Source organism: Blastomyces gilchristii, assembly GCF_000003855.2.
Source record: "Blastomyces gilchristii SLH14081 genomic scaffold supercont1.1, whole genome shotgun sequence".
NCBI classification, from domain to species: domain Eukaryota; kingdom Fungi; phylum Ascomycota; class Eurotiomycetes; order Onygenales; family Ajellomycetaceae; genus Blastomyces; species Blastomyces gilchristii.
The window spans coordinates 642,009-668,221 of NW_003101682.1; the positions used below are offsets into that span (position 1 = coordinate 642,009).

Below are 26,213 nucleotides of genomic sequence, written 5' to 3' on the forward strand. Positions count from 1 at the left end.
ATATATAGAGTCTGAGCATATGTAACATTCAGCAGTTACTGTAAGATCTCTTGAATTAATTGAAGGCATGTCGACATCTACTATATATTAACAAGTAAGCTAACTCAGTAGAGGCTTCAACAGAGGGAGAGTGGTAACTGTTTTCTGCATAGATTTGATGTAACTTTAGAGTAATCTAGACAGGCATGCAGAGATTCCTCAGTGTATTGCAATGCTCTCTTTAAAAGGCTCTTGATTTTTGAAAGTATCTATTAGTTGAAAATATATATTGTGCCTCCTCCATCAAAAGTAAGTTACTTATAGTTAACTTCCTTTCGTTGGTTGACAGTCGCCTGCAACGCCGTCGTTGGCTGCAGTAAATAGAGTAGTGTGGCACAGCGCAGAACTTTCACCTTTCTCAGCTTGTCTTCTGTCCCCGTATGTGAGTCACCTTCACACCCTCTCCTTTTCTTTAGTTTCTTCAATTGACTCGAGTTTCTGATTGTATAGTTACCGTCTATTTTGCTCCTCTTTCTCTTGTCTTTGCTGTATTATTGTCTTGGCGTTCTGTTGCGCTGCTGTTCATTGCTCTTCAACTTGTCTCAGCGCGCCAGGTGAGCGAGCTCCTCTCGACGCGCCCCACCCAGTCCATTCTGGCGCTGTGTAATCGTTGGCATGACGTCGACGGGGAAAGCTTGTGGATACTGACATTGTTCTCCCAGACTCGGACTATTTAATCGCCTGGGCTTATGTCTCAACAGAGGCCACAAGCTGTGCCGCCGGATTATCCAGAACCCTTAGAAGCACGCAGCTCTATCGAACCTTCCGCCCTTCAGCCACATGGCGTTGGATCTAATCCGAAAGACGACGACGACGACGACGACACCACAGGAAGCCCTGACCTTAATGGAGAATCCAGTTTCACGGAGAGCCAGCAATTAGACGAAGACATGGATAGGACACGCGACGACAGCTCATTGTCTGGCAATGTGGCACAGACCATGCTTCCCCGCGACAGACAGCGGAGGACAGCCACGTATGACTATGCGTACGAGAAGTCCCTGAGCCACGCGGAGGCAAAACTATTCTACCAGCGACATCAGCTCGAGTCCAAATACGTGGACGGCGAAATTCCCCAGAGCCCAGCTCTGTCTTCCCGGTCAACGACCGTGCCCGTCATGCCAGCTGGGGAAGGTGAAGGCGAATATCTGAGCAGGCCAGCAAGCATAGCATCGCGCATAAGTAGTCAAGGGAATGCGCCATTAGCACACGGTCAGCCTTCTGTCCCGGAAACACGCTCTGGCTACAGTCCGGTCTTAAGATCCCAGCCCACCTCGCCTCTTCAGCGTAAACCCTCAGACGGTTTCACGACTCTGGATCGACCGAGTCGAAATATTGCCCCACAATCTTCGATACCGAATGAACCTAAACCACATCTACCTTCTGCGGAAGGGGTATATGGGACTGGGGTTGGGACTGGGGCAGGATTTGGTGCTACTCAAGGCCCTGGCGGGTTTGCGTCTAGCGACGATGCAATTACAGCTGAACTGCGCATTATTTGCCAGAAGATCCAGGGTCTTCTGGATATGAGGCAGAAATATATTCGACTCTCATTGCAGACATCGTCAGATAACCCACGGGACCAACCGGGTTGGACTATATACCCTCCTCCACCTGAGCCGGCATGGGATGGTGAAACGTATCCTCCTGGGACGGGAAGCATGTCGAATAGTATGATGATAAGTGGAGCGCAACGCACTGCGACCAATCCCAAAAGTGAAGCAGTACCTCCATCCCCTGCCCGAAAGAAGCGAAAACTCGGCCAGGATATTGGCGAAGATTTCTTCCTGGAGGATCTGTTGCCAGTGCCGGGACCGTCGCAAATGACCTTTGCACTTGACGAAAACAGTGTATATCAGGTTTACGAGAGTGAAGAAGCTTGCGAACAGAAGCAGCCTATTTTCCATATTCCCTCCCTTCGAGAATTTTACATGGATTTGGATACCGTCACTGAAGTATCCACTGACGGCCCAACTAAGAGTTTTGCTTTCAAGCGTCTAAGCTATCTGGAGGGCAAATTCCAACTTCATGTGCTTCTCAACGAATACCAGGAGATGGCAGATAGCAAAAAGGTACCCCATAGGGACTTTTACAATGTTAGGAAGGTCGATACTCACGTCCACCACTCTGCCTGCATGAACCAGAAACATCTTCTGCGATTCATCAAGAGTAAGATTAAGAAATCGCCTGATGAGGTCGTTCTGTTCAGAGACGGCAAGCACTTGACATTGAGGGAGGTGTTCGAAAGTATCAACCTGACGGCTTACGATCTCAGCATTGATACGCTCGATATGCACGTAAGTTCCTTTTCACTCTCCGTTCCACCGGTTAAGGACCACACTCATTCCAATTGTATGTCATAGGCACATAAAGACTCGTTCCATCGATTTGACAAATTCAATCTAAAATATAACCCTGTCGGGGAATCGCGCCTTCGAGAAATCTTCCTCAAAACGGACAACTTCATCAAAGGACGATATCTCGCGGAGATCACTAAAGAAGTAATCTCAGATCTGGAATCCAGCAAGTACCAGATGGCGGAGTGGCGTATATCTATTTACGGAAGATCTCTAGATGAATGGGACAAGCTAGCCGCTTGGGTAGTTGACAATAAGCTCTTTTCCCCGAACATCCGCTGGCTGATTCAAGTTCCCCGGCTATACGATGTCTACAAATCTAGCGGGATGATGGAAAACTTCGAAGAAGTTATCAGAAATGTCTACCAGCCTCTGTTCGAGGTGACGAAAGATCCGTCAAGTCATCCCAAGCTTCATATCTTCCTACAACGCGTGGTTGGTTTCGACAGCGTTGACGACGAGAGCAAGCCAGAGCGTCGGTTGTTCCGCAAGTTTCCGATTCCGAAAAAGTGGAATACCAAGCAGAACCCACCTTACAGCTATTGGATCTATTTCATGTTTGCTAACATGGCATCGCTGAACAACTGGCGAAAGCAGCGGGGGTTCAACACCTTTGTGCTGCGACCTCACTGTGGTGAAGCGGGCGACCCGGACCACCTGGCCGCTGCGGTACTTTGTTGCTATGGAATAAGCCACGGTATCCTGCTGCGCAAGGTACCATTGCTCCAGTACCTCTATTATCTGGATCAAATTGGTATTGCAATGTCGCCATTGAGCAACAATGCTCTGTTCCTGACTTATGACAAGAACCCATGCGCTAGCTTCTTTAGGAGGGGTTTGAACATTTCCTTATCGACTGATGATCCCTTGCAGTTTGCTTTCACAAAAGAGCCGCTGATCGAGGAATATGCTGTTGCCGCGCAGATATACAAATTTAGCGCTGTGGACATGTGCGAATTGGCAAAGCATTCCGTGGACCAATGTGGATTCGAACTTTCTCTCAAACATCGATGGTTGGGCCCGACATGCCATCGTCCCGGTGTGGAAGGCAATAATATGGCGAAGAGTAATGTCCCAGATCTCCGGGAGCAATTCAGGCAGGAGACATTGCTCGGAGAGTTGACTCTGTAAGTTTTTCCTGAGCCCTGAAACATCTCACGGTTATTTTTGGTAGAAAGAGGGCGCTGACATTACTATTCACGCCCCAGAATCGAAAGATACGCATCGGTCTTGTCTACTCCGGGAATGCGACCATCATCGCAATCACAAGCTTCCTTTACATCTCCCGTAGCATCACTAGGTAAACCAACCTCTTTGAATTCCATCTCATAGTGTATTTTGCACACACTCATTGGATGACCATCGTGGTAGGCCAAATACCAGACTCCTTTCTCCCGCGCCCAGCAATGTCTGTCCAGCAACCGAACCCCTCGGCCCCCAATTTCCCGACAACTTCTGCTCGATTCCCAACCTCCCACTCTAGCACGGACCTTCACTCCCAAAACCACCACCCACAAGGACAAGGACATGGACAACCTGCAACTGCAGCGGCGTCGCCAATACCAGACGCGAATATAAGCCGCTCTGCCTCCCTTTCTAATACCCAGGCCATGCACCACGTGCCCGCCCAAACCCCTGGCCCATTCGCACAAGCGAAAGTACAAGGGTCCGCCGCTCCTTTCCCCACGGGCCCCTTAACAGCTGCTGGCACCGTACCTGAACAAGGGATATTCCCGGGAATAGTGCACGCACACGTACGCCGTGGCACGGACCTAGGTAGCGGAGAGGCTGCTGTTGACGGCGCGGATGGAGACGGTCCTCATCAACACCAACACCAACATGACCAACACCAACAGCAGGAGCAAGATCTGGGTAAAGCGAACGGGAAGAAAACGAATGTATTTGATGTCGGGAATGGCGACGAGGATGAGGATGAGGATGACGACGATGAAGATGGGGAGGACAGAGAGAAGGACTGGACGTGGGGGCCGGATGGGGTTGCTGAGGAAGAGAGGTATTATCATGACGACCACCACCACGATGACGATGATGATAGCGCGCTTCCCTGGGTATAGATTCATAGATGGATAGATGGATCGATGGAATGGAATGGAATCCGATGGTGTAGTATGATGGTGATATGATTATTTTTTTTGGTGATTTTGGTATAGTTTATTATAAATTGGACTGGGATTTAAGACTTGGTGAATCGAAGGGGAGGGATGGGGATTTTCTGTCATATTCGATTTTATTTGGGGGCTTGCACTTCACCTTTCCCCCCTTTCTTATTTTTTATTTCTACTTTTGTTCAAGGTCAGGACGCCCCTATAGGCTTCCCACTTGCCCTCTATATTTCCGTTGTTAACCCAGACCCATTTTATGGTTCATGTTTTCAAAACACGCCGGTTCCCCCATCCCCCTCTCCCACCCGCGGAGCGCTCTTGTTCTAATCTTGTTCGATTTTCAACAATCTTCCAGAGAGGAGTCAGGGAAGGGGGATGGATACAAGGGGTGGAAGCTGGCTGATTTGATGGAAGCTAACGTGCAAAACTTTAGACCAGTGTTGTTGACTTTGTAAAGTCCTCGGGACCTTTGAATGACATATATGGAATTTTTTTTTTTCTTCCCCTTCCCTTTCCAAAGCAACAGGCTCTGGGAGTGCATGTCAGAGGAGAAACTCTACCATGAACAGAGAAATATGAATGATTCTCGATGCAGGCCGCATATATATGTACAAGAAAAGTAGATGGTAATTCAATAGTGCGGATAGATTGAAGGAAAGGAAACAAACAAATATATAAATACCCCCAACTCACTCGCTCAGCTTTAGCTGACTAACTCTGTATAATTGCGCAAGTGCGGAAGGAAAATGGAACACATGCAATGGGAAAAAAGAACTCATCCCATGAAAGAAGCATCTATCTAGCCGCCCACAAGAAAAAAATAAAGAAAAAAGAGAAAAAAAACTGGCAATTACATAGACATTGTATTCTTTCAAAGAGGAAGCAACGGAAGAACAGGAAAAATAAATATTAAAAATCACTAAAAGAGTGCTTATCCAGGGGAATGACATATGCATTTCTTCCCACGAACGATTTGGAAAACAAGGCAGACAGACAATGGAGCGGAAGGAGAGAACAGCAGCGGAACCAATCCTGGCATGAAGAATAGATTTGAAATGAGAAAAAAAGCGATGGAACAGAGCTAGTTATGTACGTATATATGCCCTAGCCAGCGTATCCCATAGCATACTCAAACCCCATTTCCTGTTTTGAGAACAACGAACAAGGAAACGCAAGAGGAAAAAATCCCAAGAATTCTAGGAAGAAGATGAAGGTAGCCGCTGTTAACAAGAAGAATATCTGGAAAAAGACCCCGAAAAAAAAAAAAAAAAGGAAGGAAGGAAGACAAAAGGAAGACAAAAGAAGCAAAAAAGGAGTCTAGGGTCCCCATCCTCCCGCATCGCTGCCATCATTAAATCATTGTTATGATGGATAAACAGAAAAAAAGGATAATAACAATAATACTCACAATAACAACAACAGGTAGCGCGCTCAAATAGCCCAACTGCCCCTACGCGCCCTCGCCCCCCACGCATCCATCCCAGACCCGTCGTTCGGCTGCTGATACCGATCCGCCTTCGCCATCCTCGGCTGCTGCCTCGCCCACTCATAGATATACAACCTCAGCGCTGTCCAGCGCATACACGCCCCCGACGATATCGCATTCTCACCCATGCCAACGCCCTCGGGGGCACCCACGTATCCCTTCGCGTTAGCGCGCTTGTCGTCCTTCCGTAGCTCCTCGACGGGGATGCGCGAGATCTTACTGAGTTCCTCGTCGTAGTCACGCGCTAGACAGGGGTAGCCGAGGGAGAGGTAGTTGTATATTTGTGTTACGAAGGTGTCGGTGAATTCGCGCTTGATGTCTTGTTCTTGGAGGAGGAGTTCGTCGATGTTGTCGAGGTCTGGGTTGGAGGGGGGTGGGGTTGTGGGGAGTTGGGAGGGGGTATCTGGGCTGAATGGGAGGGTGGATAATGTCATTGTCGCTGTGGAGGCTGTGGTGGACGTGGTGACGCCGTTTAGGCTTTGGAACGAGAATTTTTCATTATTGGAGACAGCGGGTGTGATTATTCCCGGCCTGGGTATAGGCGAGGATGACTGCTCTGGCTCTTTGGATCGGCGACACAGACCCATCCACAGGCCGCCATCGTCGCAGTCACGAGTATGGGCGTTTGGACTCCATAGTCCTTCGCATCTCACGGGATCTGCGCAGTTATCGGCATGGTGCGGGGCAGGGGGGCGGTCGACATCGCACCGGGTAGCTTGGGGTGATAAGCTTTTGGGAAAGACAATATCTTCTCCAAGCATTGGTGGGCTGGTGTATTCGTTCAGCTGGTTAAACCCTGTCGCCTTCTGCCACCCGTCTACGCCTGCCTGACGGGCTGCTTTTAAGACTTCGTTTTCTGCCGCCTGCCTAGACGCTATTGCAGCAGCTGAGAACCGTGACTGGCCAGCTTCAAACTTCTTTTGCCGGGCTCTCATTTCAGACTCCTCCTTGTGCCTTCTCATCTCATCCAGTTCCCAGCTGAGGTCAATGGTTGATTCACGCCGGAATTTCAAAAAGTCCAATTGCATGTCGCGAAGTGATATACCCATACTGTCGCCGTCGTCGTCCGTTGTGTCCTCTTCTTCTCGACCGATGGCAAAGTGAGAAACAGTCTGATGGACTTGTTCGTTAGGGAAGGCCGCAAGGGCTTGATCCCTGAGCAGCTTTTGTGCCGAACGTGAAGCCAAAGACAGTAAATAGTTGGAGTACCTCTCATCACTGCTCTCGCGCAACAGGCGTTCTTCCGCGTATCGTCTGTTGCTGCTAATATTGGACAGAGTAGAAGGAGAAGTAGGAGGCGACGGAGCTGGGGATTTCTCAGATTCCTCGCTGCTAATTGATGGTATTGCTGGAAGAGCTGGGATTTGGAATGTCCGCCCTTTTTCCTCTTGCCGACGGAGGATATTAGCATAGGAATATCGGGATTCCGTACTTTCTGGGGCGGACAGCTTCTGCTGCGAAGCTGCGGATGGAGACGATAGCCTATGCTCTGGGTATTCCGCCGTGCCGCGTACAAGACATTTCTGACGCACTGAGCGTGTTGCAGTTTCAATTAGCTGCGGGGTGAATTTTCCGGACGGGTCTGAACCCGATGATGACTGTCCCGATCGTATTGGGAGATTTTGATGGCGAGGCATGTGATGCCCAGAAGCAGATTTCGATTCTCCATTTCCAGCGGCATTATCGGGAGGATTAACTGGGTCGGTTCCTTGTAATTTATGGCGGCGGTGGTCCAGTGTAGTCTCAACCAACTGTGGGGCTATTCGACCCGCCGACCCAGAGGTGGGCTTAGGGCCCCTGGAGGACCGTGAAGTGGTCTCGATAGGCTCAGGAACAAATTTCCTTTTGGGAGAACCATCTTCCGAACTTTTGACGCTCTGTAGGCGTTGTTTCTTATTCCTTGAGCTGCTCGTAGAAGTTTCAATCGGTTGCGGCAAAGTTGATCTCGTCTCCTGTTCCGCAGGTCCCTGTGAATGCGGAAGATGCCGGGGAGATGTAGGTTGAGAAGCGGCGGGGTCGGAGCGGTCGTTTGGCGAGGGTTGTTCCGGCCGGTTAGGAACGATAGTCTTTTGGTCTTTAGCTTCAGGATATCGATCATTTGTTGCTGATATCCTGGAAAGATTGTAATTGGATGCAAACGGGTTGGAGGAGCGGGACGAGACCTCGATGGGTTGGGGAAGCACTCTCCGTCCTGTAGGAGCGGGAAGGGTCTCATCCATCATGGGGGCGGAAAGCGAAGCACAAGCCCTGTTGATATTTTAAACAGGCCGGGTGCTCCGTAGAATAAGGCCGTCATCTACAATTGGGACATCATAGAGAGAGTATAGAGTTTGGAGGGAAGAAGAGCTATTTGGCCCCTGGATGAAAACCTGATTAGAACTTTAAGGGAAAAAGTCATGCGGTGGTTGTGACTGACTAGAGCCTCGAAGCCCGACTCCGTCAGTCATTGATAGGCCCCGTCTAGGCCCGAAACCCTCGCAAGTTGGGTGTTGCGGTGAAACAATAATTGGGAGGCGGCGGGGGATGGATGCCAAAGAGCGCGCGGTTAAGATGTCTCGCAACAACAGGGCAAAAAGGATGGAGAAGACAGACTGATATAGAGAATCGAGATGCAAGAACAACACCCAGAGAGAGAGACTGGCTAACTGCAGAGAAAGAGGAAGAGAGCGAGATGTTGCTGGCAGGAAAACCGGAGTGCTGTAGTGTGTAGTTATGCGGATGGGGATGGGAATGGGTTGGGAATTGGGGATGGGATGAGCTGGATGACTTGGCCTGGTCCGTGTGCCGGGTGGGGCCCGGTGTACCGGTACTTGGCCACGCAGCTGGCGACAGCTATTGCCGCGTGGATGTGGGCGGCAGACGATGTATAGGTACTCGGATTGGCATTCTAAAATTATCGCTTGTGCTATGCTGTTCCAATGGCTGATATATAGTTTCTCTTGTATTCCATTCTGATAATATTAATTAATAATGGTCAACCCCCAGCAGAAGACCCTGCTTGAGCAAGCTCCCCCAGGCTTAACTACGGAGTAGTTTTAGTCAAGTTACTAAGTTAATGGCGCCGCTAGCAGCCCCCATGAAGGTATGGTATGGACATACAGTACATAGCAACCAACCCCCACAAGTCGGTTCTATCCAAGGGCAAATCCATGGTATGTATACTGGCGAGATCTCTGGTTTACTGGCTTCCCAGACTTTCTTCCGAATATAGCTAGCTATAATATGAGCGGAAGTTGATTAGCCTTGACATAACCATAAATCCTAGTAACTGATTGTGTCATAGTAAAATCAAAGCATGCATTCGAGCTCGAAATAACTTGTCTAAAAAATATATTTGTATCATTATTCATGCGCAACATGGAATACCAAACGAACGTTGCGCTCCAAAATTCTATCTTATGACGCCCCTGCTGCTCTAGCTAACCCCAGGCCAAGCCCGTCATTCCGCAGCTCTGCAATTGTAGCTATGAGCCCGATCGCCCCAGTCTTGATGGCGCAGATCCGGATACCCAGGGTGGTGGACCTGAAGCTCATCTCCATGGCATTCAGGTTGCCTAGCGCGAAATAAGAAAGAGTCAGGAAAAGCGCATTCTTAAACAACCAGCGCCCCGATTGTAAGTATTTATGGTATTCCGGCGAAGAAGGAGGAAAATCTTACGAGTACAACGTGCACCAGCTTCCTCGGTCGGAACTAGCCGATTTGACTCCCTTGCTGCGAGGGAACTGATCGATGATGGTAACTGTGTGTGTGTTGAAGGGGTTAAGGACTTTAGTGACATAGACTGCTGGTATTTGCTGAGGCCGCTATGTGGAAGCTTACTGCACTGTCCAAAGGGAGTTGCGTAGTGTACGCAAGGTCCCTCAAAACCAGCACGGTCACATAAATATGCCTGCAGTTGAGAGTGTTGAGATCATGACCTCTTCCATCGGTCTGAGTCCGTCATTGCCAGGATTGATGAAGATACTCTGCTCAAGTGGTGCTGCAGAAACGGAGAGGGCGAACGAGAGCAGGATCGGCAGGCTGATGATGGATTTCATGGATTTCATGCTTGACAGAGCTGCCTGCAGAATTTTATGTAGCGGATTGTTGAATTTAGCGCGTTTGGAGATGGCATTCAGAAACCAAGAGCTGATTGTAGAATACAATATAAGTGACTGATTTCTCTTGAGAACTCTCGCCTTCTGTGAGAAAGGAGGATTAAATAACCCGGGTGCTTGTTTTTCGCTCGACTAGTTAAATATTTAAGGCGACGGGGCGACGGGAATTTCGTGGCGTGCGTCCAGCAGGAAGCTTCATGGAACATGTCTGCCCGCATTTCTTGTCAGCCCGTGCGGGACAAGCCGTTGACTTGCCCTATGTATCAACAGGGCTGTTTTTTTTATATTTTTTTTAATTACATATAGGTGCCATGTCATGTATGTATGTACATACAGACTTAAAACCCTGGTGTCGGTCGTGGTGGTGGTGGTGCAGCTGCAAAGGAGCATGGCCCCAATCTTGATGAGTGAAGGCATCCTGAGCCAGTGCTCAACACAATTTGTTAGGCAACACACGCTGTCCCAACAATGGAACTGCTCTGTCCTGATGCAGGTTCAATCATCCTTACTGGAGGAAATGGTTGTTAGTGCATTGATTTCTGGTTGAAGGGGGGAAAGGCAACCTGGTATGTTGTTGAACTAAAAGTTCCATCGGAGAATGTAAACTGAACCGCATTTGAAATTTGCAGAGATAGTGGCAGCTAGATCAGTATAGCTTCACGAAACGCTAGTGGTATATATATATCACTCTGAATACAACGGAAAATGGGGAAAGGGGACAAAATGACGGAGGATATGGTCCCCCGGTTATTCTTTATTTGGCAATCTATTTACATACAAATGATAAGGGTCGAAGCAAAACGCATCGGACAAAAAGACATGGACAATTCATTGCAATAACATTGATAATAGATACATAAAGAATAATCCATACAAGTAGCTAAAGATAACCGAAAATGGGGTATATACATACAAGAAGAACACAGGCCATTGAATCATGACATGCCAGACAGGGTCTGATGTGATGTAGGTATAACGTCAGAAAAAGACATAATAGGAAAAAGTAAACATTTAATGAAATAAAAGAAATAAAGTGAAATAAGGAAATATCAGTCAAAAAAAAAAAAAAAAAAAAAAGAAAAAAACATGCCCAAATCCCAAACGCTGTACATGCTGAATGCCCATAGATAATACAAGATGACACGCCGCGAACATAAATGCCATCCATATTCCCTGATGATGAGTACCCTCCTTATCCAAGAGCCAGCATATAAATCATACGCACAAAAAATATATAAAAAGAGTTGAACAAAATGCCGCCCATGGTTGTACTCCGTTCCGCTTCGCAAATATTTCGATAGATGTTGAATATAATAAAAAGACAAAATGAAAAGGGGGTATAATAAAGAGGAAGGTACGAAGAGCTGGAAACTGGAAAATAGAGAGACGGGACAGCGAGGAAAAAAAAAAAAAAAAAAAGAAAAAAAAAAGGTGGCGCTGCATCGAGCCATGAAGGACAGGCGAGAGGTTTAGGAGATATTTAGATGAATGTGAGTAGTAGGGAGCTTGCATCGCTTGTATAAAGGTATGGATGCGACCTCCTTTATTCTCCCTCACTAACCTTCCGACGTTTACTCGTAAAAGTTTCTTCCATATCACTAGATGGTAGCAAGTCTCTCTGGGGAGCGTCCTATACGCCCATCCACCATATCGTCGAGATGGCTCTCGGCGTACCTAACAAAAATGCTCGCCGACTCGCTCCATCCACTGCAATTCATACCCGAAGAGCTGCTTGATGACGAGGACATGATGGACATTGACATCGACCATATCCTATCTTCACCCGAAACATCCCGATGGGCGGCAAAATCAAATGGATTTAAGATTGCGGAATTCACCCTGCTGGACGGCACGCTATAGTTGCCTTCAGTATCCGTATCATCGTGGCTCGCAGAATCGGTGGGATCTGGGTTGGCGGGGGTCCAGGGATATACCCGATCCTCATCGAGAAGGTGTGACAAGCCGGGTTGCTCATCACACCAATATGGGATGACCAGCAAGAAGACATCTTCCTCGTTATCGTGTTCCTCCATCAGAGGCAGAACGTAAAATAGGTAAGGGTTGGGGCTCTCGATATCGTCGATGTCACTGAAGGTTGATGAGCTGTAGGCCAATTCATCGTTCCCGCCATTTTCAGAGGCCGAGGTAACTTCGATGATCTCGAAGTCAGCCTCTGCTTGGTCGTCGTCGGAGAAAGAAGAACGGGGGTCGCAGCGAGACTGAGGACCCGTGACTGTCGGATTGAGCTGCGGTGGGCGGTTTGCTGTGTGCACGGGGGGAACCTCATCCTGTTGCAGTATCCTGTCCATGGAGGCTGGCGTAGTCATGTTAATGGAGGTGAGGGGAGGCACAAGGAGTGGAGGAGGCGACAGGTACTAGAATTGTCCGTATAAAGCTCAAACAACAGGCGATATTACACCTAGTGGTACTATTGAGGGACTGTGAATGACTATGAGGAGGGTCGATATCAAAATACACAGAGAGGAAAAGAAAGTACTAGATAAGATAAAGTTATGTATATAAACGACCTAAAAAGCAAGGAACAATAAAACTTGACACTTGATACACAAATACGTATCGGACAGACCAATAGGCAGGATCATCTGGAAAATGAAGGAAAGGTAGGCCAAGTGAACAGAACCAGGGAGGGTTCCTTGTTAATTCGATGGTTAACCTGAAGAAAGGTACTTCCATGCGTCTCTTCCTGAGAGGAAAATAGCTCTTATATGTACTCAGTCTTCGGGAGGCCCGATCGCTTTGAATTTGGAGCCCAAGGCATATCCTTGTTCCGCGGCAACTTGGGACCGGGCATCGAGCCTGGGGTAGGCTCTCAGAGTGCCGCTACCTTCTCATTGCGCTAGCGTAAAGACGGAAGAAGGCTAGCTTGATGAATTATCCCGGTCGTTTATCGAGGCCTCTACTAAATGTATGTTAATTTTGCGTGAGAGCACTCGCCTCACTTGAACAACGAGGTCTAGTATTGGCCAAAGTGCTCATCCATTGATAGTGAAGTGCTTATTAGAGTGTCTCCCTGGCCGGCCATGCCTTCCTGGAGAGCCGGGGTATCCTCTGCTGAGCCTCCTCAAAACTGATATGCAACGCGTTAAAATGCTGGGATAGCACCAGCGATGCCATACTAAAGTTAGTACCCGTCGATGGGCAGCTTGGGAAAAGGGTGTTGAAAAGATAGAAACTTCGTATTATTGGATTGTTGGAGTCGCCCCGTTTTCCGCCGCCCAAACTCAGCGATATTGAGATTTTCCAGCCTGGGTTTTCTGTCAAGCAGGAAAAAAAAAAAGAAAAGAAATTACTTTCAAAGCCGGGGTTAATTGCAAAGCTCATTCCGGTCGGGGTAAACCTTGGTTCTCTCACATGCAGGGTTGGGCTTTTTTCTCCTTTCTTTTTCTTCATCGACTTCAGGGTGACAGCAATTTGACGGTAGTCTATTCGAGGTCGAGTAACAATTCACGTCATCTTGAAATTATTAGAACAATAATTCGGTATGAGCACATGCATATGGCGGTACAGCAGCACATTACATGGCCCTGCGTGTACAAAGTTCGTACAAAGCCGGAAATAAGATAATCTATGGTCGAAAAGTGAATATGAGACGCCTGTACTGAACCTTGAAAATCGAAGGGGCAAAATACCTCAAACACGCCACGAAATGCCAGTTTATATCAAAAACTTAGGCAGTGACTCGGTCTAATGACGTACTAATTAGGGAAATAAAGGTGAGGAAAAGAAGCTGCATCCACGTAAATGTCGTACCTTTTTTTGCGACTACATATTGCATGAGCTTCAGCAGCAACCTGTGTCCCCGAGCTCCCTAACTTCTCGGTGAGAAAACTGACAAGAACAGTCTCCATAAAAGACGCACTAGAAAGTGCCATCAGGAGAATTCGAAGGCGGCTGAATACCAGCGAATGGCCTGTTGTTCGTTTGACATGGAGGGTGGGAAAAAGACATGTCGGGCACAATGATACCTTGGCGCTCGAGGTCATCTGCGTCGGTTCGTTGAGCCGCCGTTGCTAATTGGCTAACTGGAAGGGAAGGGTGTTTCTAGCGGGCTTCCATAATCCCAGCTAGTGTGTTCAATTTGGGGTGGTGATGTGCAAGGCTGTGGTTCGTCTGATCGGACGGCGAGGAATAGCAAACCCTTAAATGAACCCACACGGTGGCTGGTGCATCATCATCTTTAATAATTAGCATCGTTAGGATATGAGCCATGTATTGACCGCCTCCGCAGATGTTCAGCTGCTGATCTGCACTCTAACGCGTAACTACCAGCCTCAAGGCTCAGATATTACAAACGCCATATTCAAAAATTTCTTCTTGGAGCTTTAGAACACAAATTTCTCCTTTTCTAAGCAGTCACCGCTTGACCCAGGGTCTCCCTGCAACTATGGCTGCAACTTGAAACAACTATTAGTTTTCACAGAGGCAGTCGGCATCTTAGGTTCTCAGCCTCGACGGCTAATTGGCGGGTGGGCTGCATATTAACGCATTGTTCGCCCGGGAAGGGTGATACAGCACCATTGGCAGTAAAGAAATCCCACGCGAGCTGAAAAGGGGGGTTGGCGTCCTGGGGCGAGAAAGGGATATGAAAGTGTTGGTCACAAATAGTATCGCATATAGCCAGAAGAACAGGATTTATTCCTCAATCTGCCATAGCAAACATTGCGTCGAGACGAAAAGAGATGGAGTAGACGCTAGTAATCCAGAATCGAGCTCGAGCTTAGAGAGGCAGACGTCGAAGCGGGCGGACATTCCGTACAGTAGCAGAGTAAATTCTTGCCAGCACCTAGTTCGGCAAACGCAATCTGTACTGAGATAAGAACTTAGGAGAAAGAATCAATGCTTGGTTCATATGCGAACTTCAGGCTGGATTTAAATGTATGACTGATTGGCTCCGTACTTGTGTCGTGCGCCAAGGTGGCATATTTCTTGACATGTGAGAGGCAAAAAGGATGTCCCTGAGGACTTTAATATGCCTCCTGACGCAGCGCTTAGTTAGCTGCTCATTGCCTTAGGATTCTGCCACAGGCTGCGGCTGCACTCCAATTTCGTAATAATATAAAAAAAACTGAGAGGTCGAATATTTTGGCATTTCCTGGGTGTTGTTCTTCGCGGGGTGACTAGCCAAACCGGAGGCGCGGCCCGAAAAGCCGATTGGCCCCGGCCCTGAGCTTGAACTGAAAATATACGCAGTGTATGTCGGACGCTGTCCAATTAATCAATCTCGGGAGAAAACGAGAGGGAGTGATCCGCATGGGAACGTCTTTTGCGAACCTAACCGCCCGGAGAGGAACTACTATGCGTAGTCGACCGGCTCGCACAGTAATTGCTCCGATGCCTAGCTACCACACCACACCGAAGGCGACAAAGAGGATAGTTCACTTTTTAATTTTTTTGATCCCGTGCTTGCTACCCCGGATTCTATACCGAGGAATTTCTCCTAGCTGCCCTGAAAGTCCAGGTTACCAAAGAAAGAAACGATATATGATCGCCTCACCGGAGCTTCAAAGGATGGAGTCACTCCTGTCATCCCGCTGGCTCAAACTAGGTTTCGTGATTGATCGGCCACTTATGTCGTGCGGGAGATCGTATTTGACCGTGCAACCCCGTTGTACGGAATTCTATTCGTGCAAGTTTCTATCCTCCGGCCACGGGGGGATGTTGATTGACACCAAACGTGTCAATTCTGACGTGGTTTTGAAAATGCAGCCATGCATCTCGGTGTTACCCATCCCGAATCAATTCGCGTGGGTAGAGGCTCTCTTTGTAAAATGTTGAGTAGGCTGCTCTATTCCTCATTGAAGCTATTGGCTGGCATTTGAAGCTTTCCTCATTCCTCAATATTCCCCCTTCTTTGGCTTATCTAGAACTTCAAGTTTACTAGGGTGTCCTATCAGGTACCCGCATGGAGTACTTTTGGAAGACGGGGGACTCCTATATCTATGCCAGTTGTTATATGTAGCTGTTCGCATGTTATGTTTTCAAGTGTATAATGTCCTCATTATACCGCGTCAATCCTTGGTGATTATTGTATCTTGGGTAGTATATCCGATACAATGCACCTGTACTTCTCTAGGACATATTGTACAACTCACCGATATTCGAGATGAGATCGATTGTGTATGTGTCATTTGATGCTTGAAGCCTTTCAATTGCTCCTGTGAGAGGTTCATTTATTTCGCCTTCTTCTTTCATTCTGGGTGCAATCTTGTTCAAGTCTTGTAGTTTTTGGGTGCAGTTGATCACCTACCTAATTGCTTTGATAGCTAAGACGTAACTCATGTCAAAGATATGAATTAGCTCTTAAAGAATGGCTCTGGCAATTCTCTGAAGAGATAGAACTCACTAAATGTTTCACGCGCTCAAAACTTATGGGGGTGGATGGACAAAAGTGGTTGCCATGCCAAAATAGGCAATTTTCAACTTCATACACACATCCCATCTAATTCACTCATGCATTGCATTCTTTCTTCTCCCCACCCTTTTACACAATTCTCAAGGCAATCTCTCTGCCTCGTCTCCTTGATCACTTCCAAAAGGTCATCCAACAATGCCCACGCTAAAGCAGCTCTCCTGTCAAATAGAATGGGCCGGCTCGAATGTTCCATTCAAGGAGTACGGCACTACCTATGGCGACGGGTTTGTGGAGTGCTATATAGCGATCCCCAATTCGTCTACTCCGTTTTCAATTAATTTGAGATCAAGCGGCTATATTGCGCCAGGGTTAGCTATGTTTGTTTTCATGGATGGAGTATACCAATGCAATCGGAACAGAGATGACCTGCGGCCCATCCCCAGGTCACTAGAGGAAATTAGGAAATTTAGAGATATTAGCTTTAGGGTCCGCCAAAGGGAACAGCGGCTGCCTGACGGTGAATGGATTGGAAGGCACTGGAGGTTCGAGCGTTTCCAGTTGGGTATGTCAAAAGAGAAACAATCCACTGTTTCGAGCGAATCATTGATTTGAAGTTGCTAAATCACGATCTTACAGTCAAATTTTCCGGCAACAACGATGATATTACAAAACACTTTAAAAGATTGGGTACTATACAGGTGGTAGTTCTACGCTGCGCGGCGCATCCAAAGACAAACATAGCTAGAGATGATGGTATATCAGACGGTGCACAGACACCAGAATCCGGGATGTCTCCTGGCTCCGGGGTTGAAGGTATTGCCTCGCAGACCTCCATCCTAGTTACACGTTTTCTAACAATAAGCTCATCTAGATGATGACTCCGTCTCAAGCGACGAGTCGTTCATATACGAACATCACAGCGGTCGATTTCAGGAAGGAAATGGCGAAATTTGGGGAGCCCTCGGAGGGTTGTTTGACGGGCCTCATGACAGTACATGCCATGTCCCGGGGGCCCCACACAAATATAGTTACCCACATTGCTGCCCTGCGTGCCACCACCCCCGTGATAATAACAAAGGAAGGCCTTCTGGGTACCCCCTTGACCATACTGGAGGGTCGTGTCAGCATGCCAGGCTTGCTGAAATAGATTGCCATCTGGACCATACCCGCCAAGAAACGGTAATAGATGCGCCCGATATCCCTCCATGCCGCAGGCAACATTCAAGGGGTCATAACCTACACTCCCACAGTGGATGCTGCATGCATCGATCAAACTTACCACTGAATACTCGTGAAAGTGATTCTCATCCCTCCCTGCCTCCGAATAGGCATCTACATAACATCAGGTCCACAAGCAGAGAAAACCCAGCAGCCACAATTCCTCATGGAGAGGTGCAAGCTGACAGTCTGTTGTTTGTGCCACCTATTCTATTGAATATTAGCCCTCATATACTTGGAGACGTCAATCCCTCCCTCAATAAGAGGGACGAAAAAAGCATAAAATCAGATGATCATGACTACTACGTGATTTCTGATGGCAAACGGGTCCCTGAGAGTTTAGACTATGGCCGCTACCCGCATAACCCCACAGATTCCCGCAGTGGCGCAGACAACAACGGGAGAAAAAAGTCCAAAAGGAGGAGACGGTCTCGTGGCAAGAACAAGAAAGAGGAATATCAAGCAGATTTGAACCAGCAAGACGAAAGCTCAAGATGGGATGGGAATAGTAGCAACCAGGACCGATGTGGCGTCGATGGCGAGGCTACTCCATGCCCACGGACCGAGAGCAATCAGGCGGACAATACCGATAATGACATTCCACTACTTCCCGAGGACTGGAATATTCGTGACGAAAATCATCATAGTCCAACTAGGATTAAAAATGACGACTCTAATCCCAATGTTCAACCATCCCCAACAGTACCGAATCAATGTCAAGAACCTTCTACAACGCAGATTCAGGATTTTAGCGAATGTTGGGTCTCACAACAACCTGTTTTCGTTTCTCCAGTGCTCTCGGAGCCGGTTAGAGACGAGCCTCCGCTATATACAGTTCCTGAGTCAGTGGCACATGCGGAATCCCTTACCCATCAGGTTCAATTAGGGCCACAGGCAAGATATGTACACAGGATCAGGACGCCTAAGTACTTGGATACTATGAAAAAGCCGTATGCAGAGTTTGTTTTTAAATACCGCGCTGCGGGTAAGTCTCTTGAGTGTGATATCAGCCCCGGTTCGTGTCACTGAAGGATTTCTTTTCTACTATTAGACGTGATTCAAGAAAAATTCCAGGTAACTGTCGTCTCGGATATTGAGGAGGAGAGAAGAAAACTTGAGGCTCTACCAAGAGTTGAAATTGTAAACCAACTGCTTCGTGCTCAGGTAAGCTATTCAATATCTGCCTTATTAATATCATAATATTCATTGTGTGAATGTAATGTACAACTTGATTAACCACGTTCACAGGGCCTCCTCTCAACTTCCAACATGGCCAGCAATCTTAGCCCCAGAGCCTCACCACCGGCCCCGTTCGCACATCCCCAATCACCCAATGAACGAATGGCGCCCAGTGATAGGTTTCCAAATATGAGCCGTAGTTCACAGAATGCCGGCGGTGGAAATCGGTCTAGCTTCGCTACCAGCGGGGCCCCTCACCCTCCCCCATGCAGTAAGATGCAGCGCAGTGGCTCCGGCGGCGGGAATGTAACTACGCAATCTGACAACTGCCCTCCTGTCTCATCAAACCTCAAGCCGGGACAAGCAACGCAAGGTAGCAATGGGGGTAACGGAGGCTGTAATGGAGAGGCATCGTGCACGAATCAGAACAGCGATAACGGTTTCCATGGCACCTATGATAATAATAACGATTCCCGGCCAAGTTGGGATAGACAAACGGCATATGATGCCCATGTTGGAGAAGAGGGAATGCTTTGGTAATCGAGTGGTTAATTTAGGGGAATGGGGGGTTTGCAAAATGACAATGATTGACAAGCACAGATGATACTCAACGTTCGGGCTGAAGTAGTGGTCTCACTGGGCTGGAAGTAGGGTAGGACGCCTGGAGGTGGCGGAGAGGAGTATCGATACAATCACCATAGGAGCAGTAGATAATTATGACAAGAAATACCCTCTTATGAAACGAAAGTTGGAATTATTGTAAAGCGTGAAACAAAAGGTAGAAGCCCACCCAAAATAAAATAAAACAAAATAACAAAATGAATGAAAAGGGAACCAATAAAGACTGCAGTACAGTACATGAGTCAAATTTCAAAACAATATGATTCGTGAACTTGAACTTAAGCGGGATCTATTCCGGTGCTGGTGTTGTTGCTGGTGCCTTGACTGCTCGACGTGCGCTGCGTCGTATGTTACTGCACATAACTACCCGTGGACGAGCTATCTCGTCTGTTTTTCTGCCATCCGTTCTGAGACATCTCATTGGCTTCATATTGCCAATCCGGGCTGTACATAAGGAAGCTCAAGTTGCCTCGCCTCCAGACGAGGAGATAGGGGCAACGTGAAAGGAATGAACATATACTCAGGCGTGATGATTGCACGATGATTGCTCAGAGACAGGATTCTGTCCTCAAGAAGACTCATCAATGGAATGGATGCTGACATTTGGACACACACCCACGTCGTCCGTAATGGACGGTGACTGTGATTCAACTCTTGGTCCAATCCCCAGGCGAATTTGGAAGCCGTCAGCCAACCTATGTAGGCGTTTGTCAGCCATGGAACCTGTACGCTTATTAGTATGTAAGTTAGCTTGCCGTGGAACATTCCCGCCCAGTTGTTGAACTAATTTGAGAAGTTGAGATACAAACCATTTGAAGATACAGCCAGCCCGGGCCTTCACACCCTCCAAGAGGCCACGCAAAATCTTGCAACCTCCATCCGGGGATCCATCCCTTCGATTCTAAATCGGGATGAATGAATGTACACGTGAAAGGTTATCCCCGGCACTCGACTGTTCAGTACGCTGACGAGCATTTAACTAGCCATGATGCTATTCAAACAGTCAGCTACCTCACCATCAAAACAAGCACAGCAAAAAAGAGAAATTTATCAAACTACCTACATCATCACCGTCCGACCTTCCGCATCCTCGAAGGCAACCCGACCTTCGTCGGGATTATCATACGTATGTACATGTACATGTACAGTACATCACTCATCAAATTCCCGAAAGAAAACGAAGCGGAAGGGAAAAGAGAAAGAAGAAGATGAAGAAGAAGAAGAAAATAAATAAAAATAAAAATAAAATAAAATAAAATAAATAAATAAATATAAATATAAATATATAAATAAGAATAAACAGAATATTTAATAAAATTAATAAAATTAAATATAAAGAAAAGGAAGTCACGAACGCTTGCCTGATCCACAAGCGGAACAGAATTACAAGACAATAAGACATCCCCAACCTATGAAAGGATAATCTCCCGCAACAAATAAAGCTCACGGAAAAGATCCAAGGCGAGAATGGAAGGCCCTATAGTTTTGAGGATCAGGGGCTTAGAACTATTCGTGGAAAAGAGGGAGACGGAAGAAGAGCAACGAGGATACCAGGATGAGGGAAGAACTGGAGCGATTTAACAGCAGAGGCGATTTTAAAGGTTTTTGTATTCATTTTTTTCATTTTGAGCGAGGGAAGACGTGCAGCTGAATCTAAATCATTGAGCAGGATGTGAGCGCGGAATCAGACGAGCGAGCAGGTTTTGTTTCGTTGAGACTGCTCCCAGCGGATTTTGTGGAATGCAGAATAGGGAGTATCCATCATATTGCGCGGGCGTGGTTCCCCCGACCCCCACCCGACATGTTTTCTATCCTGGCGAGTGCATAAGGGGAATGGCCGCGGATAATGAACGAACGCACGACAGAGTAGATGATGGCGGCGGAAGGTGAGCGAGTGCACATTTATATGATATTAGAAATAGGCATGTTTCTGACGAGTAACAGGAGATCATATCCAGCATAGAGGTGGTTGCATATGTCCTGTTAATTTCCCCGGCATCTAGGTCGATGAGGTCGGAAGGGCCATGTCAGCCTCATCTGCCCGTCTTTTAATATCAATCCAGACTGTCACAAGCCCTATATCTGGAGCCTTTGTATAAATATTCGTTGATTTACCCCTGTTAGTCTAAAGCTAACAGTCAGGGGGGGTTACTAACCTTGGAAAGCTTGTCAGTCGATCGAAGATCTATATTGCCATGTCACGCAGCTAAAAACGAGAAAAAAGCTCTAGCTCACAGATGACCAGAAGTCTCCATTCCATGAGAGGTCTGACGGATATATTGCAGGCAGGGAGCTATATATCTCTACTCCCATAAGATTCAGCAGATATCTTGCGAGCAGGCGGGTAGACAAGCAGACAGCTTGGCAGCTAGAGATTAATATATTCTGTTATTCTATTGCAGAGTAGTCTGCACGAAGAATGTGTAATGCGGGTGAAGAGCAGGCAAAGACAAACAAATAGGACTGGCAGCATACGTATATAAATAATGCGATTTTGGACAGCAGTTACATCGACCTATATTAAACTGTATGTTTCTCAGCTGATATTATTCGCTGTTGATCGAGCTTATTTAGTTAATAGAGTCAGAGAATCTTCAAAAGAAAGGAAATTTATTAATGTTGACTTTTTCTCAAGTTTAGGTGGTGAAGTGGCTCAATCCATACGCCATTCTCCTGATGATGACTGACCTAGTTACCTCTGGATGAACTATTTTAAGGCGTTTCACTTTTCATGTTGCTTTCTCTAGTTACAACCATCAACCATCTATCTCAAACGCCATTAAAGCACCAAAGAAACCAACTCCCAACAGCCCAAAGGCCAACCAAGCCACCGCAATGCTTGTCCAATTCATTGGCCGCTTTCGCCAAATCTTCAATACCATCCAGAACCAAGCTAATTTATGCGCATAAAGAGGCTTCGATCAAAGAACCATCTCAGCATCTGCTTGTCGCTTAGTTACACTGCCGAGTCTAAGGGATACAGGTGTCCGTCCTCGGCCATGTTGTTCCATCCAAGGAACAATGCAGCTCTGGTTTCAAAAGCCAACAAAAAAACCAAAAGCTGAAGAATTCTTAGAAGTTCTCTAGCTCTCTGAGGAAAATTGAAACCTTTTGGGAGTTCTCTTTATACCTGCTTTTCCATTTTTGGGTGAAGGATAGCTTGCTCTGGTGTTGCAGCTTGTTACCTTTCAAGAGGACTCCCCTCCCGTCTCTCGTCCCAATGCTTCTTTGTCAGTTCTGTTCGAGGCTCTTCAAGAGTCCTGTAGATAGCAACTACAAGTTTCGCGCTTCCGTTGCTTCTTTGTCCAGCTACAAAGCATGGATGTACGCTTTTCTCTGATGGCTATAACTATGCCGTGCGATGAACATTTCCATATCAACATGTGTCTCTTTTTCTTTCGCCTGAGTTACTGTTTCAGGACAGCTTTGAGGGCTTCGGTCTGCTGTATCCCATTCGAACTTTCTCAAATACCGTGGCGAAAGGAGAAAAGACGGCTCACCAGAGTCGAGACTTCCCCGGCGTGGCCGCTTGACTAGGCGAAACTGCGGCAATTGCAGCTTCCAGCTCATCATCTTCTTGTAGGAACTCCTGGAAGTTATGATCTGAAGACTTTGAACCCCGACGCCATTGCTTTCTGACCTTCCCGTCGTCAGGGCCCCCAGGGAGCAGCACGCTTGGCCACTCGCCGAAGTTTCTTCTGACTACAAGAGTATCGAGGTATATCGCCGGAATCTTCCAGCTGGTCGACTATGCACATTCCAGAAGACTCCAGTGAAAGTTCAGGCGGGAGTACCCCGACATGGTCTGTATCGGTACCTTCCATTCATCAGCAGGTATGCTGAAAGTACGGGATCTTTCTAATTTTCGATATTATCCGCCTCTGTAGTACCTCTTCGTCATCTTACATGGAACCGGGAGTGCTGTATGTGCAAATGCAACCTTCGGGCAAACCCGCATTTGTCCGTCGGTCAAGAAGATACAAGACCCCCGGCTCTTTGTTAGCAGATGCACTATTTAATCCTCGCCCTATCGTACAGAAGCATAGCCAATATCAAGCGCCAGATACCAACAGATTTGAACCAGCAAGCCCTCCTGAACCCCAGCAGATTCCAGTACCATCATATGAACAGTTTCTACAATACCCGCCTCCCCAGCAGCACCCAATACCGAATCCACTAGCCTCGTTCCCGAACGACATGGCGCAGAATTTGGTGCAAATCACCGATCCTTGTGAGGCATCGTTCCCCAAATGGGAACCTAAGATAGGTAAACCCGCACTTTTGGTTATTGCAGAAGGTTTCTGCGGTCATTGCTCAACTCGATTCCCTCATATGTGTTGTCATTCCTGTGATTGCAGGAGGCGCCGGAGAAACCGAGATTACAACGGGTCCAAGAGAGGATGCGATCGCATTGCGCGCAGGAACGACTGTGGCTGTACGAGAGAAGATAGTTGTATGGACAGCAGTAGTGAAAGCGATGTCCCGGTTAAGAAGCACAGCCATAAACACAAGAGAAAAGGAAAAGGGAGAAACAAGAGTTTTTTGAAGAAGTCCGCCAACGACGTATCCGACAGCAGTGATGAAGAGGGTCAGAGCGGACGTGTGCGCTTTAGAGAGCCAGTGCGGCCGGATAGGCATGGTGCTAATCGTGTTGGCTCCGGGATATACGACCCAAGGACCGGTACTGTGCATCACGCTAATCGCACAGATGGAACAGGCCACAGACCTGTGCCTACCGTTGATGCGAGCATGTACGCAAACCAACCGACGGTTCCCACACAACAGAATTTGGCATATGCTCCTGGATACTACCCACCTCATCTGCCACCCCATCCTCATCCAGATAGCAACGCAGCGATACCCACCTATCAACCCTCGCATCGACCAGCTCCGGAATGGGCTGCACGAACTTATTACGATGATGATCGAAGGAATTATGAATCGAACACCGACGGTGAGGTAGCAGATTCACGTAGCCGTAGGAGAAGGCGTGGCCGCTCTCCTACGCCTACGCCGATTGCTACCCACGATTTACGATACCCAAAAGAGGAGCGTATGCGAAGCCCTGGAAGTGAGTTCTCCCATATCTTTCGGCCCCTTTAGGATCTTGTAGAAGGCTATCTAACCATTTACTTAGGGGTGAATGTACCCGACACGTACTATGATCCGCCCGATACCCCTTATCATTCTGACTACCACTATGTTAGGCCTCGCAGTCCAGATCGATACGAGCGGTATCCACGCGATCCGCCCCGCGAACGCAGTTATTCAAGACGCAGGCCGGTGCCAGGACCCCGTACCCCAGGCCCCCACTCCGAGCGACCGCGGGTGGTCGAGATGAGGCGTGATCGACGGCCTGATGAACTCGACCCACCGACACGTCCGAGGCGCGGGTATTAGGGTCTGTTATTTTTATTTATAATATTGGGCTTCTCGAATGCTCCGCCATAGTCATTTCCCGAACTTAATGCTCCCATGGAAGTGAAATGTATTTCTTTCTCATACAATTAGTATTATTGGCTACTGATTTGCACAAGAAGGATAACAGCCATTCTTCATGGTTCTTGCTTTCTTATTTGTTTGGAGGAACTTTTGTTATCTAATATATGTATTTATATATATACACGTAATAGCTGGTCTTTTTAGATGCTATACGCATTCGTTCCGTCCTATTTTTGAGGAGTTTGGTACTATCATGATTTGCATGGTCGGATTTTTTGCCAGCTCCGGAGCGAGTGTCCGTTACATAATATATAGTTCTAACGTTATCCATGAACACCTTTTGTAATGGCATACTTTTTTTTTTCTTTTTCTTTTTATTTTTTTTTGATACCTCCAATTTCAACGACCTCACAGTTGTAGCATGGTATCTGATAACTCCATAATCGTACAATAAAACATCGAGAATGTTTAGTATAAGCATGGCCACGGTCCCCCAGCCCTGACCGCAACGAAATCGAAGACAGACCACGACCAACTGGCCAATACCCCTGTGACCTGAGCACCAACACACTTCAATTCGAATAACACTGCACCCTTGGGCCCGGTTCTGTCCATCCCAATCCGGATGGCAAAGTGCAGTACAATTAAGCCCGCAGCACATATAGTATCCCTCACATAGCCCAGGGATATCATCACAGCGGTCGTCGTCTGCAAGGTATTATCCCAGAATTCATTCTGGACGTGAGTTGGGCAGGCATGGGCCCTGTATTCAAAAAGTTACTAGTAGTAACGAATGGTAAATGGATACCCCGAGCTCTTTTGGCTGGCACCATACTATGTATTCTAGCTGTGTAGCAAGACTTATGACGAAGTAGGGCAGTAAAGGAGCTGAAAATGATGTGATGAACAGGAGAACTTGCGGGGGATCAGGGTTTGGATGCGCTGGGGATGGATTACCTACCTAGCTCTGTCAACGATTCATAGTTCCGGAATTAAGAAAATGGTGAAACTTTCCTGCTTCTGCAATGCATAGTTATGTACGTACATGTACATACATTACATACTTACAATTGTCTATTGGACGCAGCTAATAACGTATGGAGAGATAAGTTTGTTCCCCTTGACAACTCAGTTTACTGAACCTGTCTGACAAGAGATCTTCCTGTTCCACCGGGGAGTGAGCTCGGTTTCAACTGCAAGGAATTGTCTCAGTCATATTTTCTTCGGATGGTGCCGGCGGCCTAAGACCCGCGATTTTGCTCAAAGGGGGCCCAATA

General features: G+C 47.4%; 6 protein-coding genes across 10 annotated transcripts; 3 read left to right on the forward strand and 3 right to left on the reverse strand.

Moving 5' to 3' along the window:
• Positions 1–228: 228 nt before the first annotated feature.
• On the forward strand, positions 229–5,418 carry BDBG_00144 (AMP deaminase). The gene is made up of 5 exons (XM_002628852.2): positions 229–593; positions 702–2,336; positions 2,403–3,523; positions 3,605–3,696; positions 3,768–5,418. Exons 2-5 carry the CDS (start codon positions 729–731, stop codon positions 4,469–4,471), a joined length of 3,525 nt encoding a protein of 1,174 aa, XP_002628898.1. The 5' UTR covers positions 229–593; positions 702–728; the 3' UTR covers positions 4,472–5,418.
• BDBG_00145 lies at positions 4,828–8,930 on the reverse strand. Of its 2 annotated transcripts, XM_031719747.1 has the most exons (2): positions 8,422–8,921; positions 4,851–8,362 (listed from the first exon to the last, which is right to left on the reverse strand). In XM_031719747.1, the coding sequence occupies exon 2, from the start codon at positions 8,225–8,227 to the stop codon at positions 5,951–5,953; it is 2,277 nt and encodes a 758-aa protein (XP_031575623.1). In that variant the 5' UTR covers positions 8,228–8,362; positions 8,422–8,921; the 3' UTR covers positions 4,851–5,950. The 2 variants fall into 2 exon arrangements, with proteins under 2 accessions (XP_002628899.2, XP_031575623.1); XM_002628853.2 differs by having other exon boundaries at positions 4,828–8,930.
• A 351-nt stretch (positions 8,931–9,281) lies between these two features.
• Positions 9,282–10,229, reverse strand: BDBG_00146. Of its 2 annotated transcripts, none has more exons than XM_031719749.1 (3): positions 9,826–10,229; positions 9,664–9,745; positions 9,282–9,559 (listed from the first exon to the last, which is right to left on the reverse strand). In XM_031719749.1, the coding sequence occupies exon 1, from the start codon at positions 10,050–10,052 to the stop codon at positions 9,882–9,884; it is 171 nt and encodes a 56-aa protein (XP_031575625.1). In that variant the 5' UTR covers positions 10,053–10,229; the 3' UTR covers positions 9,282–9,559; positions 9,664–9,745; positions 9,826–9,881. The 2 variants fall into 2 exon arrangements, with proteins under 2 accessions (XP_031575625.1, XP_031575624.1); XM_031719748.1 differs by having other exon boundaries at positions 9,282–9,596.
• Positions 10,230–10,812: 583 nt separating this feature from the next.
• BDBG_00147 lies at positions 10,813–15,433 on the reverse strand. 2 transcript variants are annotated; one of them, XM_031719750.1, is made up of 3 exons: positions 13,875–15,433; positions 13,670–13,808; positions 10,813–13,577 (listed from the first exon to the last, which is right to left on the reverse strand). In XM_031719750.1, exon 3 carries the CDS (start codon positions 12,428–12,430, stop codon positions 11,702–11,704), a length of 729 nt encoding a protein of 242 aa, XP_031575626.1. In that variant the 5' UTR covers positions 12,431–13,577; positions 13,670–13,808; positions 13,875–15,433; the 3' UTR covers positions 10,813–11,701. The 2 variants fall into 2 exon arrangements, with proteins under 2 accessions (XP_031575626.1, XP_031575627.1); XM_031719751.1 differs by having other exon boundaries at positions 10,821–13,689; positions 13,754–13,808; positions 13,875–15,409.
• On the forward strand, positions 15,219–19,702 carry BDBG_00149 (uncharacterized protein). Its single transcript, XM_031719752.1, has 4 exons — positions 15,219–17,038; positions 17,113–17,289; positions 17,348–18,858; positions 18,943–19,702. Exons 1-3 carry the CDS (start codon positions 16,672–16,674, stop codon positions 18,721–18,723), a joined length of 1,920 nt encoding a protein of 639 aa, XP_031575628.1. The 5' UTR covers positions 15,219–16,671; the 3' UTR covers positions 18,724–18,858; positions 18,943–19,702.
• A 2,425-nt stretch (positions 19,703–22,127) lies between these two features.
• On the forward strand, positions 22,128–25,437 carry BDBG_00151. 2 transcript variants are annotated; one of them, XM_031719753.1, is made up of 3 exons: positions 22,128–23,297; positions 23,382–24,565; positions 24,632–25,289. In XM_031719753.1, exons 1-3 carry the CDS (start codon positions 23,245–23,247, stop codon positions 24,892–24,894), a joined length of 1,500 nt encoding a protein of 499 aa, XP_031575629.1. In that variant the 5' UTR covers positions 22,128–23,244; the 3' UTR covers positions 24,895–25,289. The 2 variants fall into 2 exon arrangements, with proteins under 2 accessions (XP_031575629.1, XP_031575630.1); XM_031719754.1 differs by having other exon boundaries at positions 22,199–24,565; positions 24,632–25,437.
• Positions 25,438–26,213: the final 776 nt, after the last annotated feature.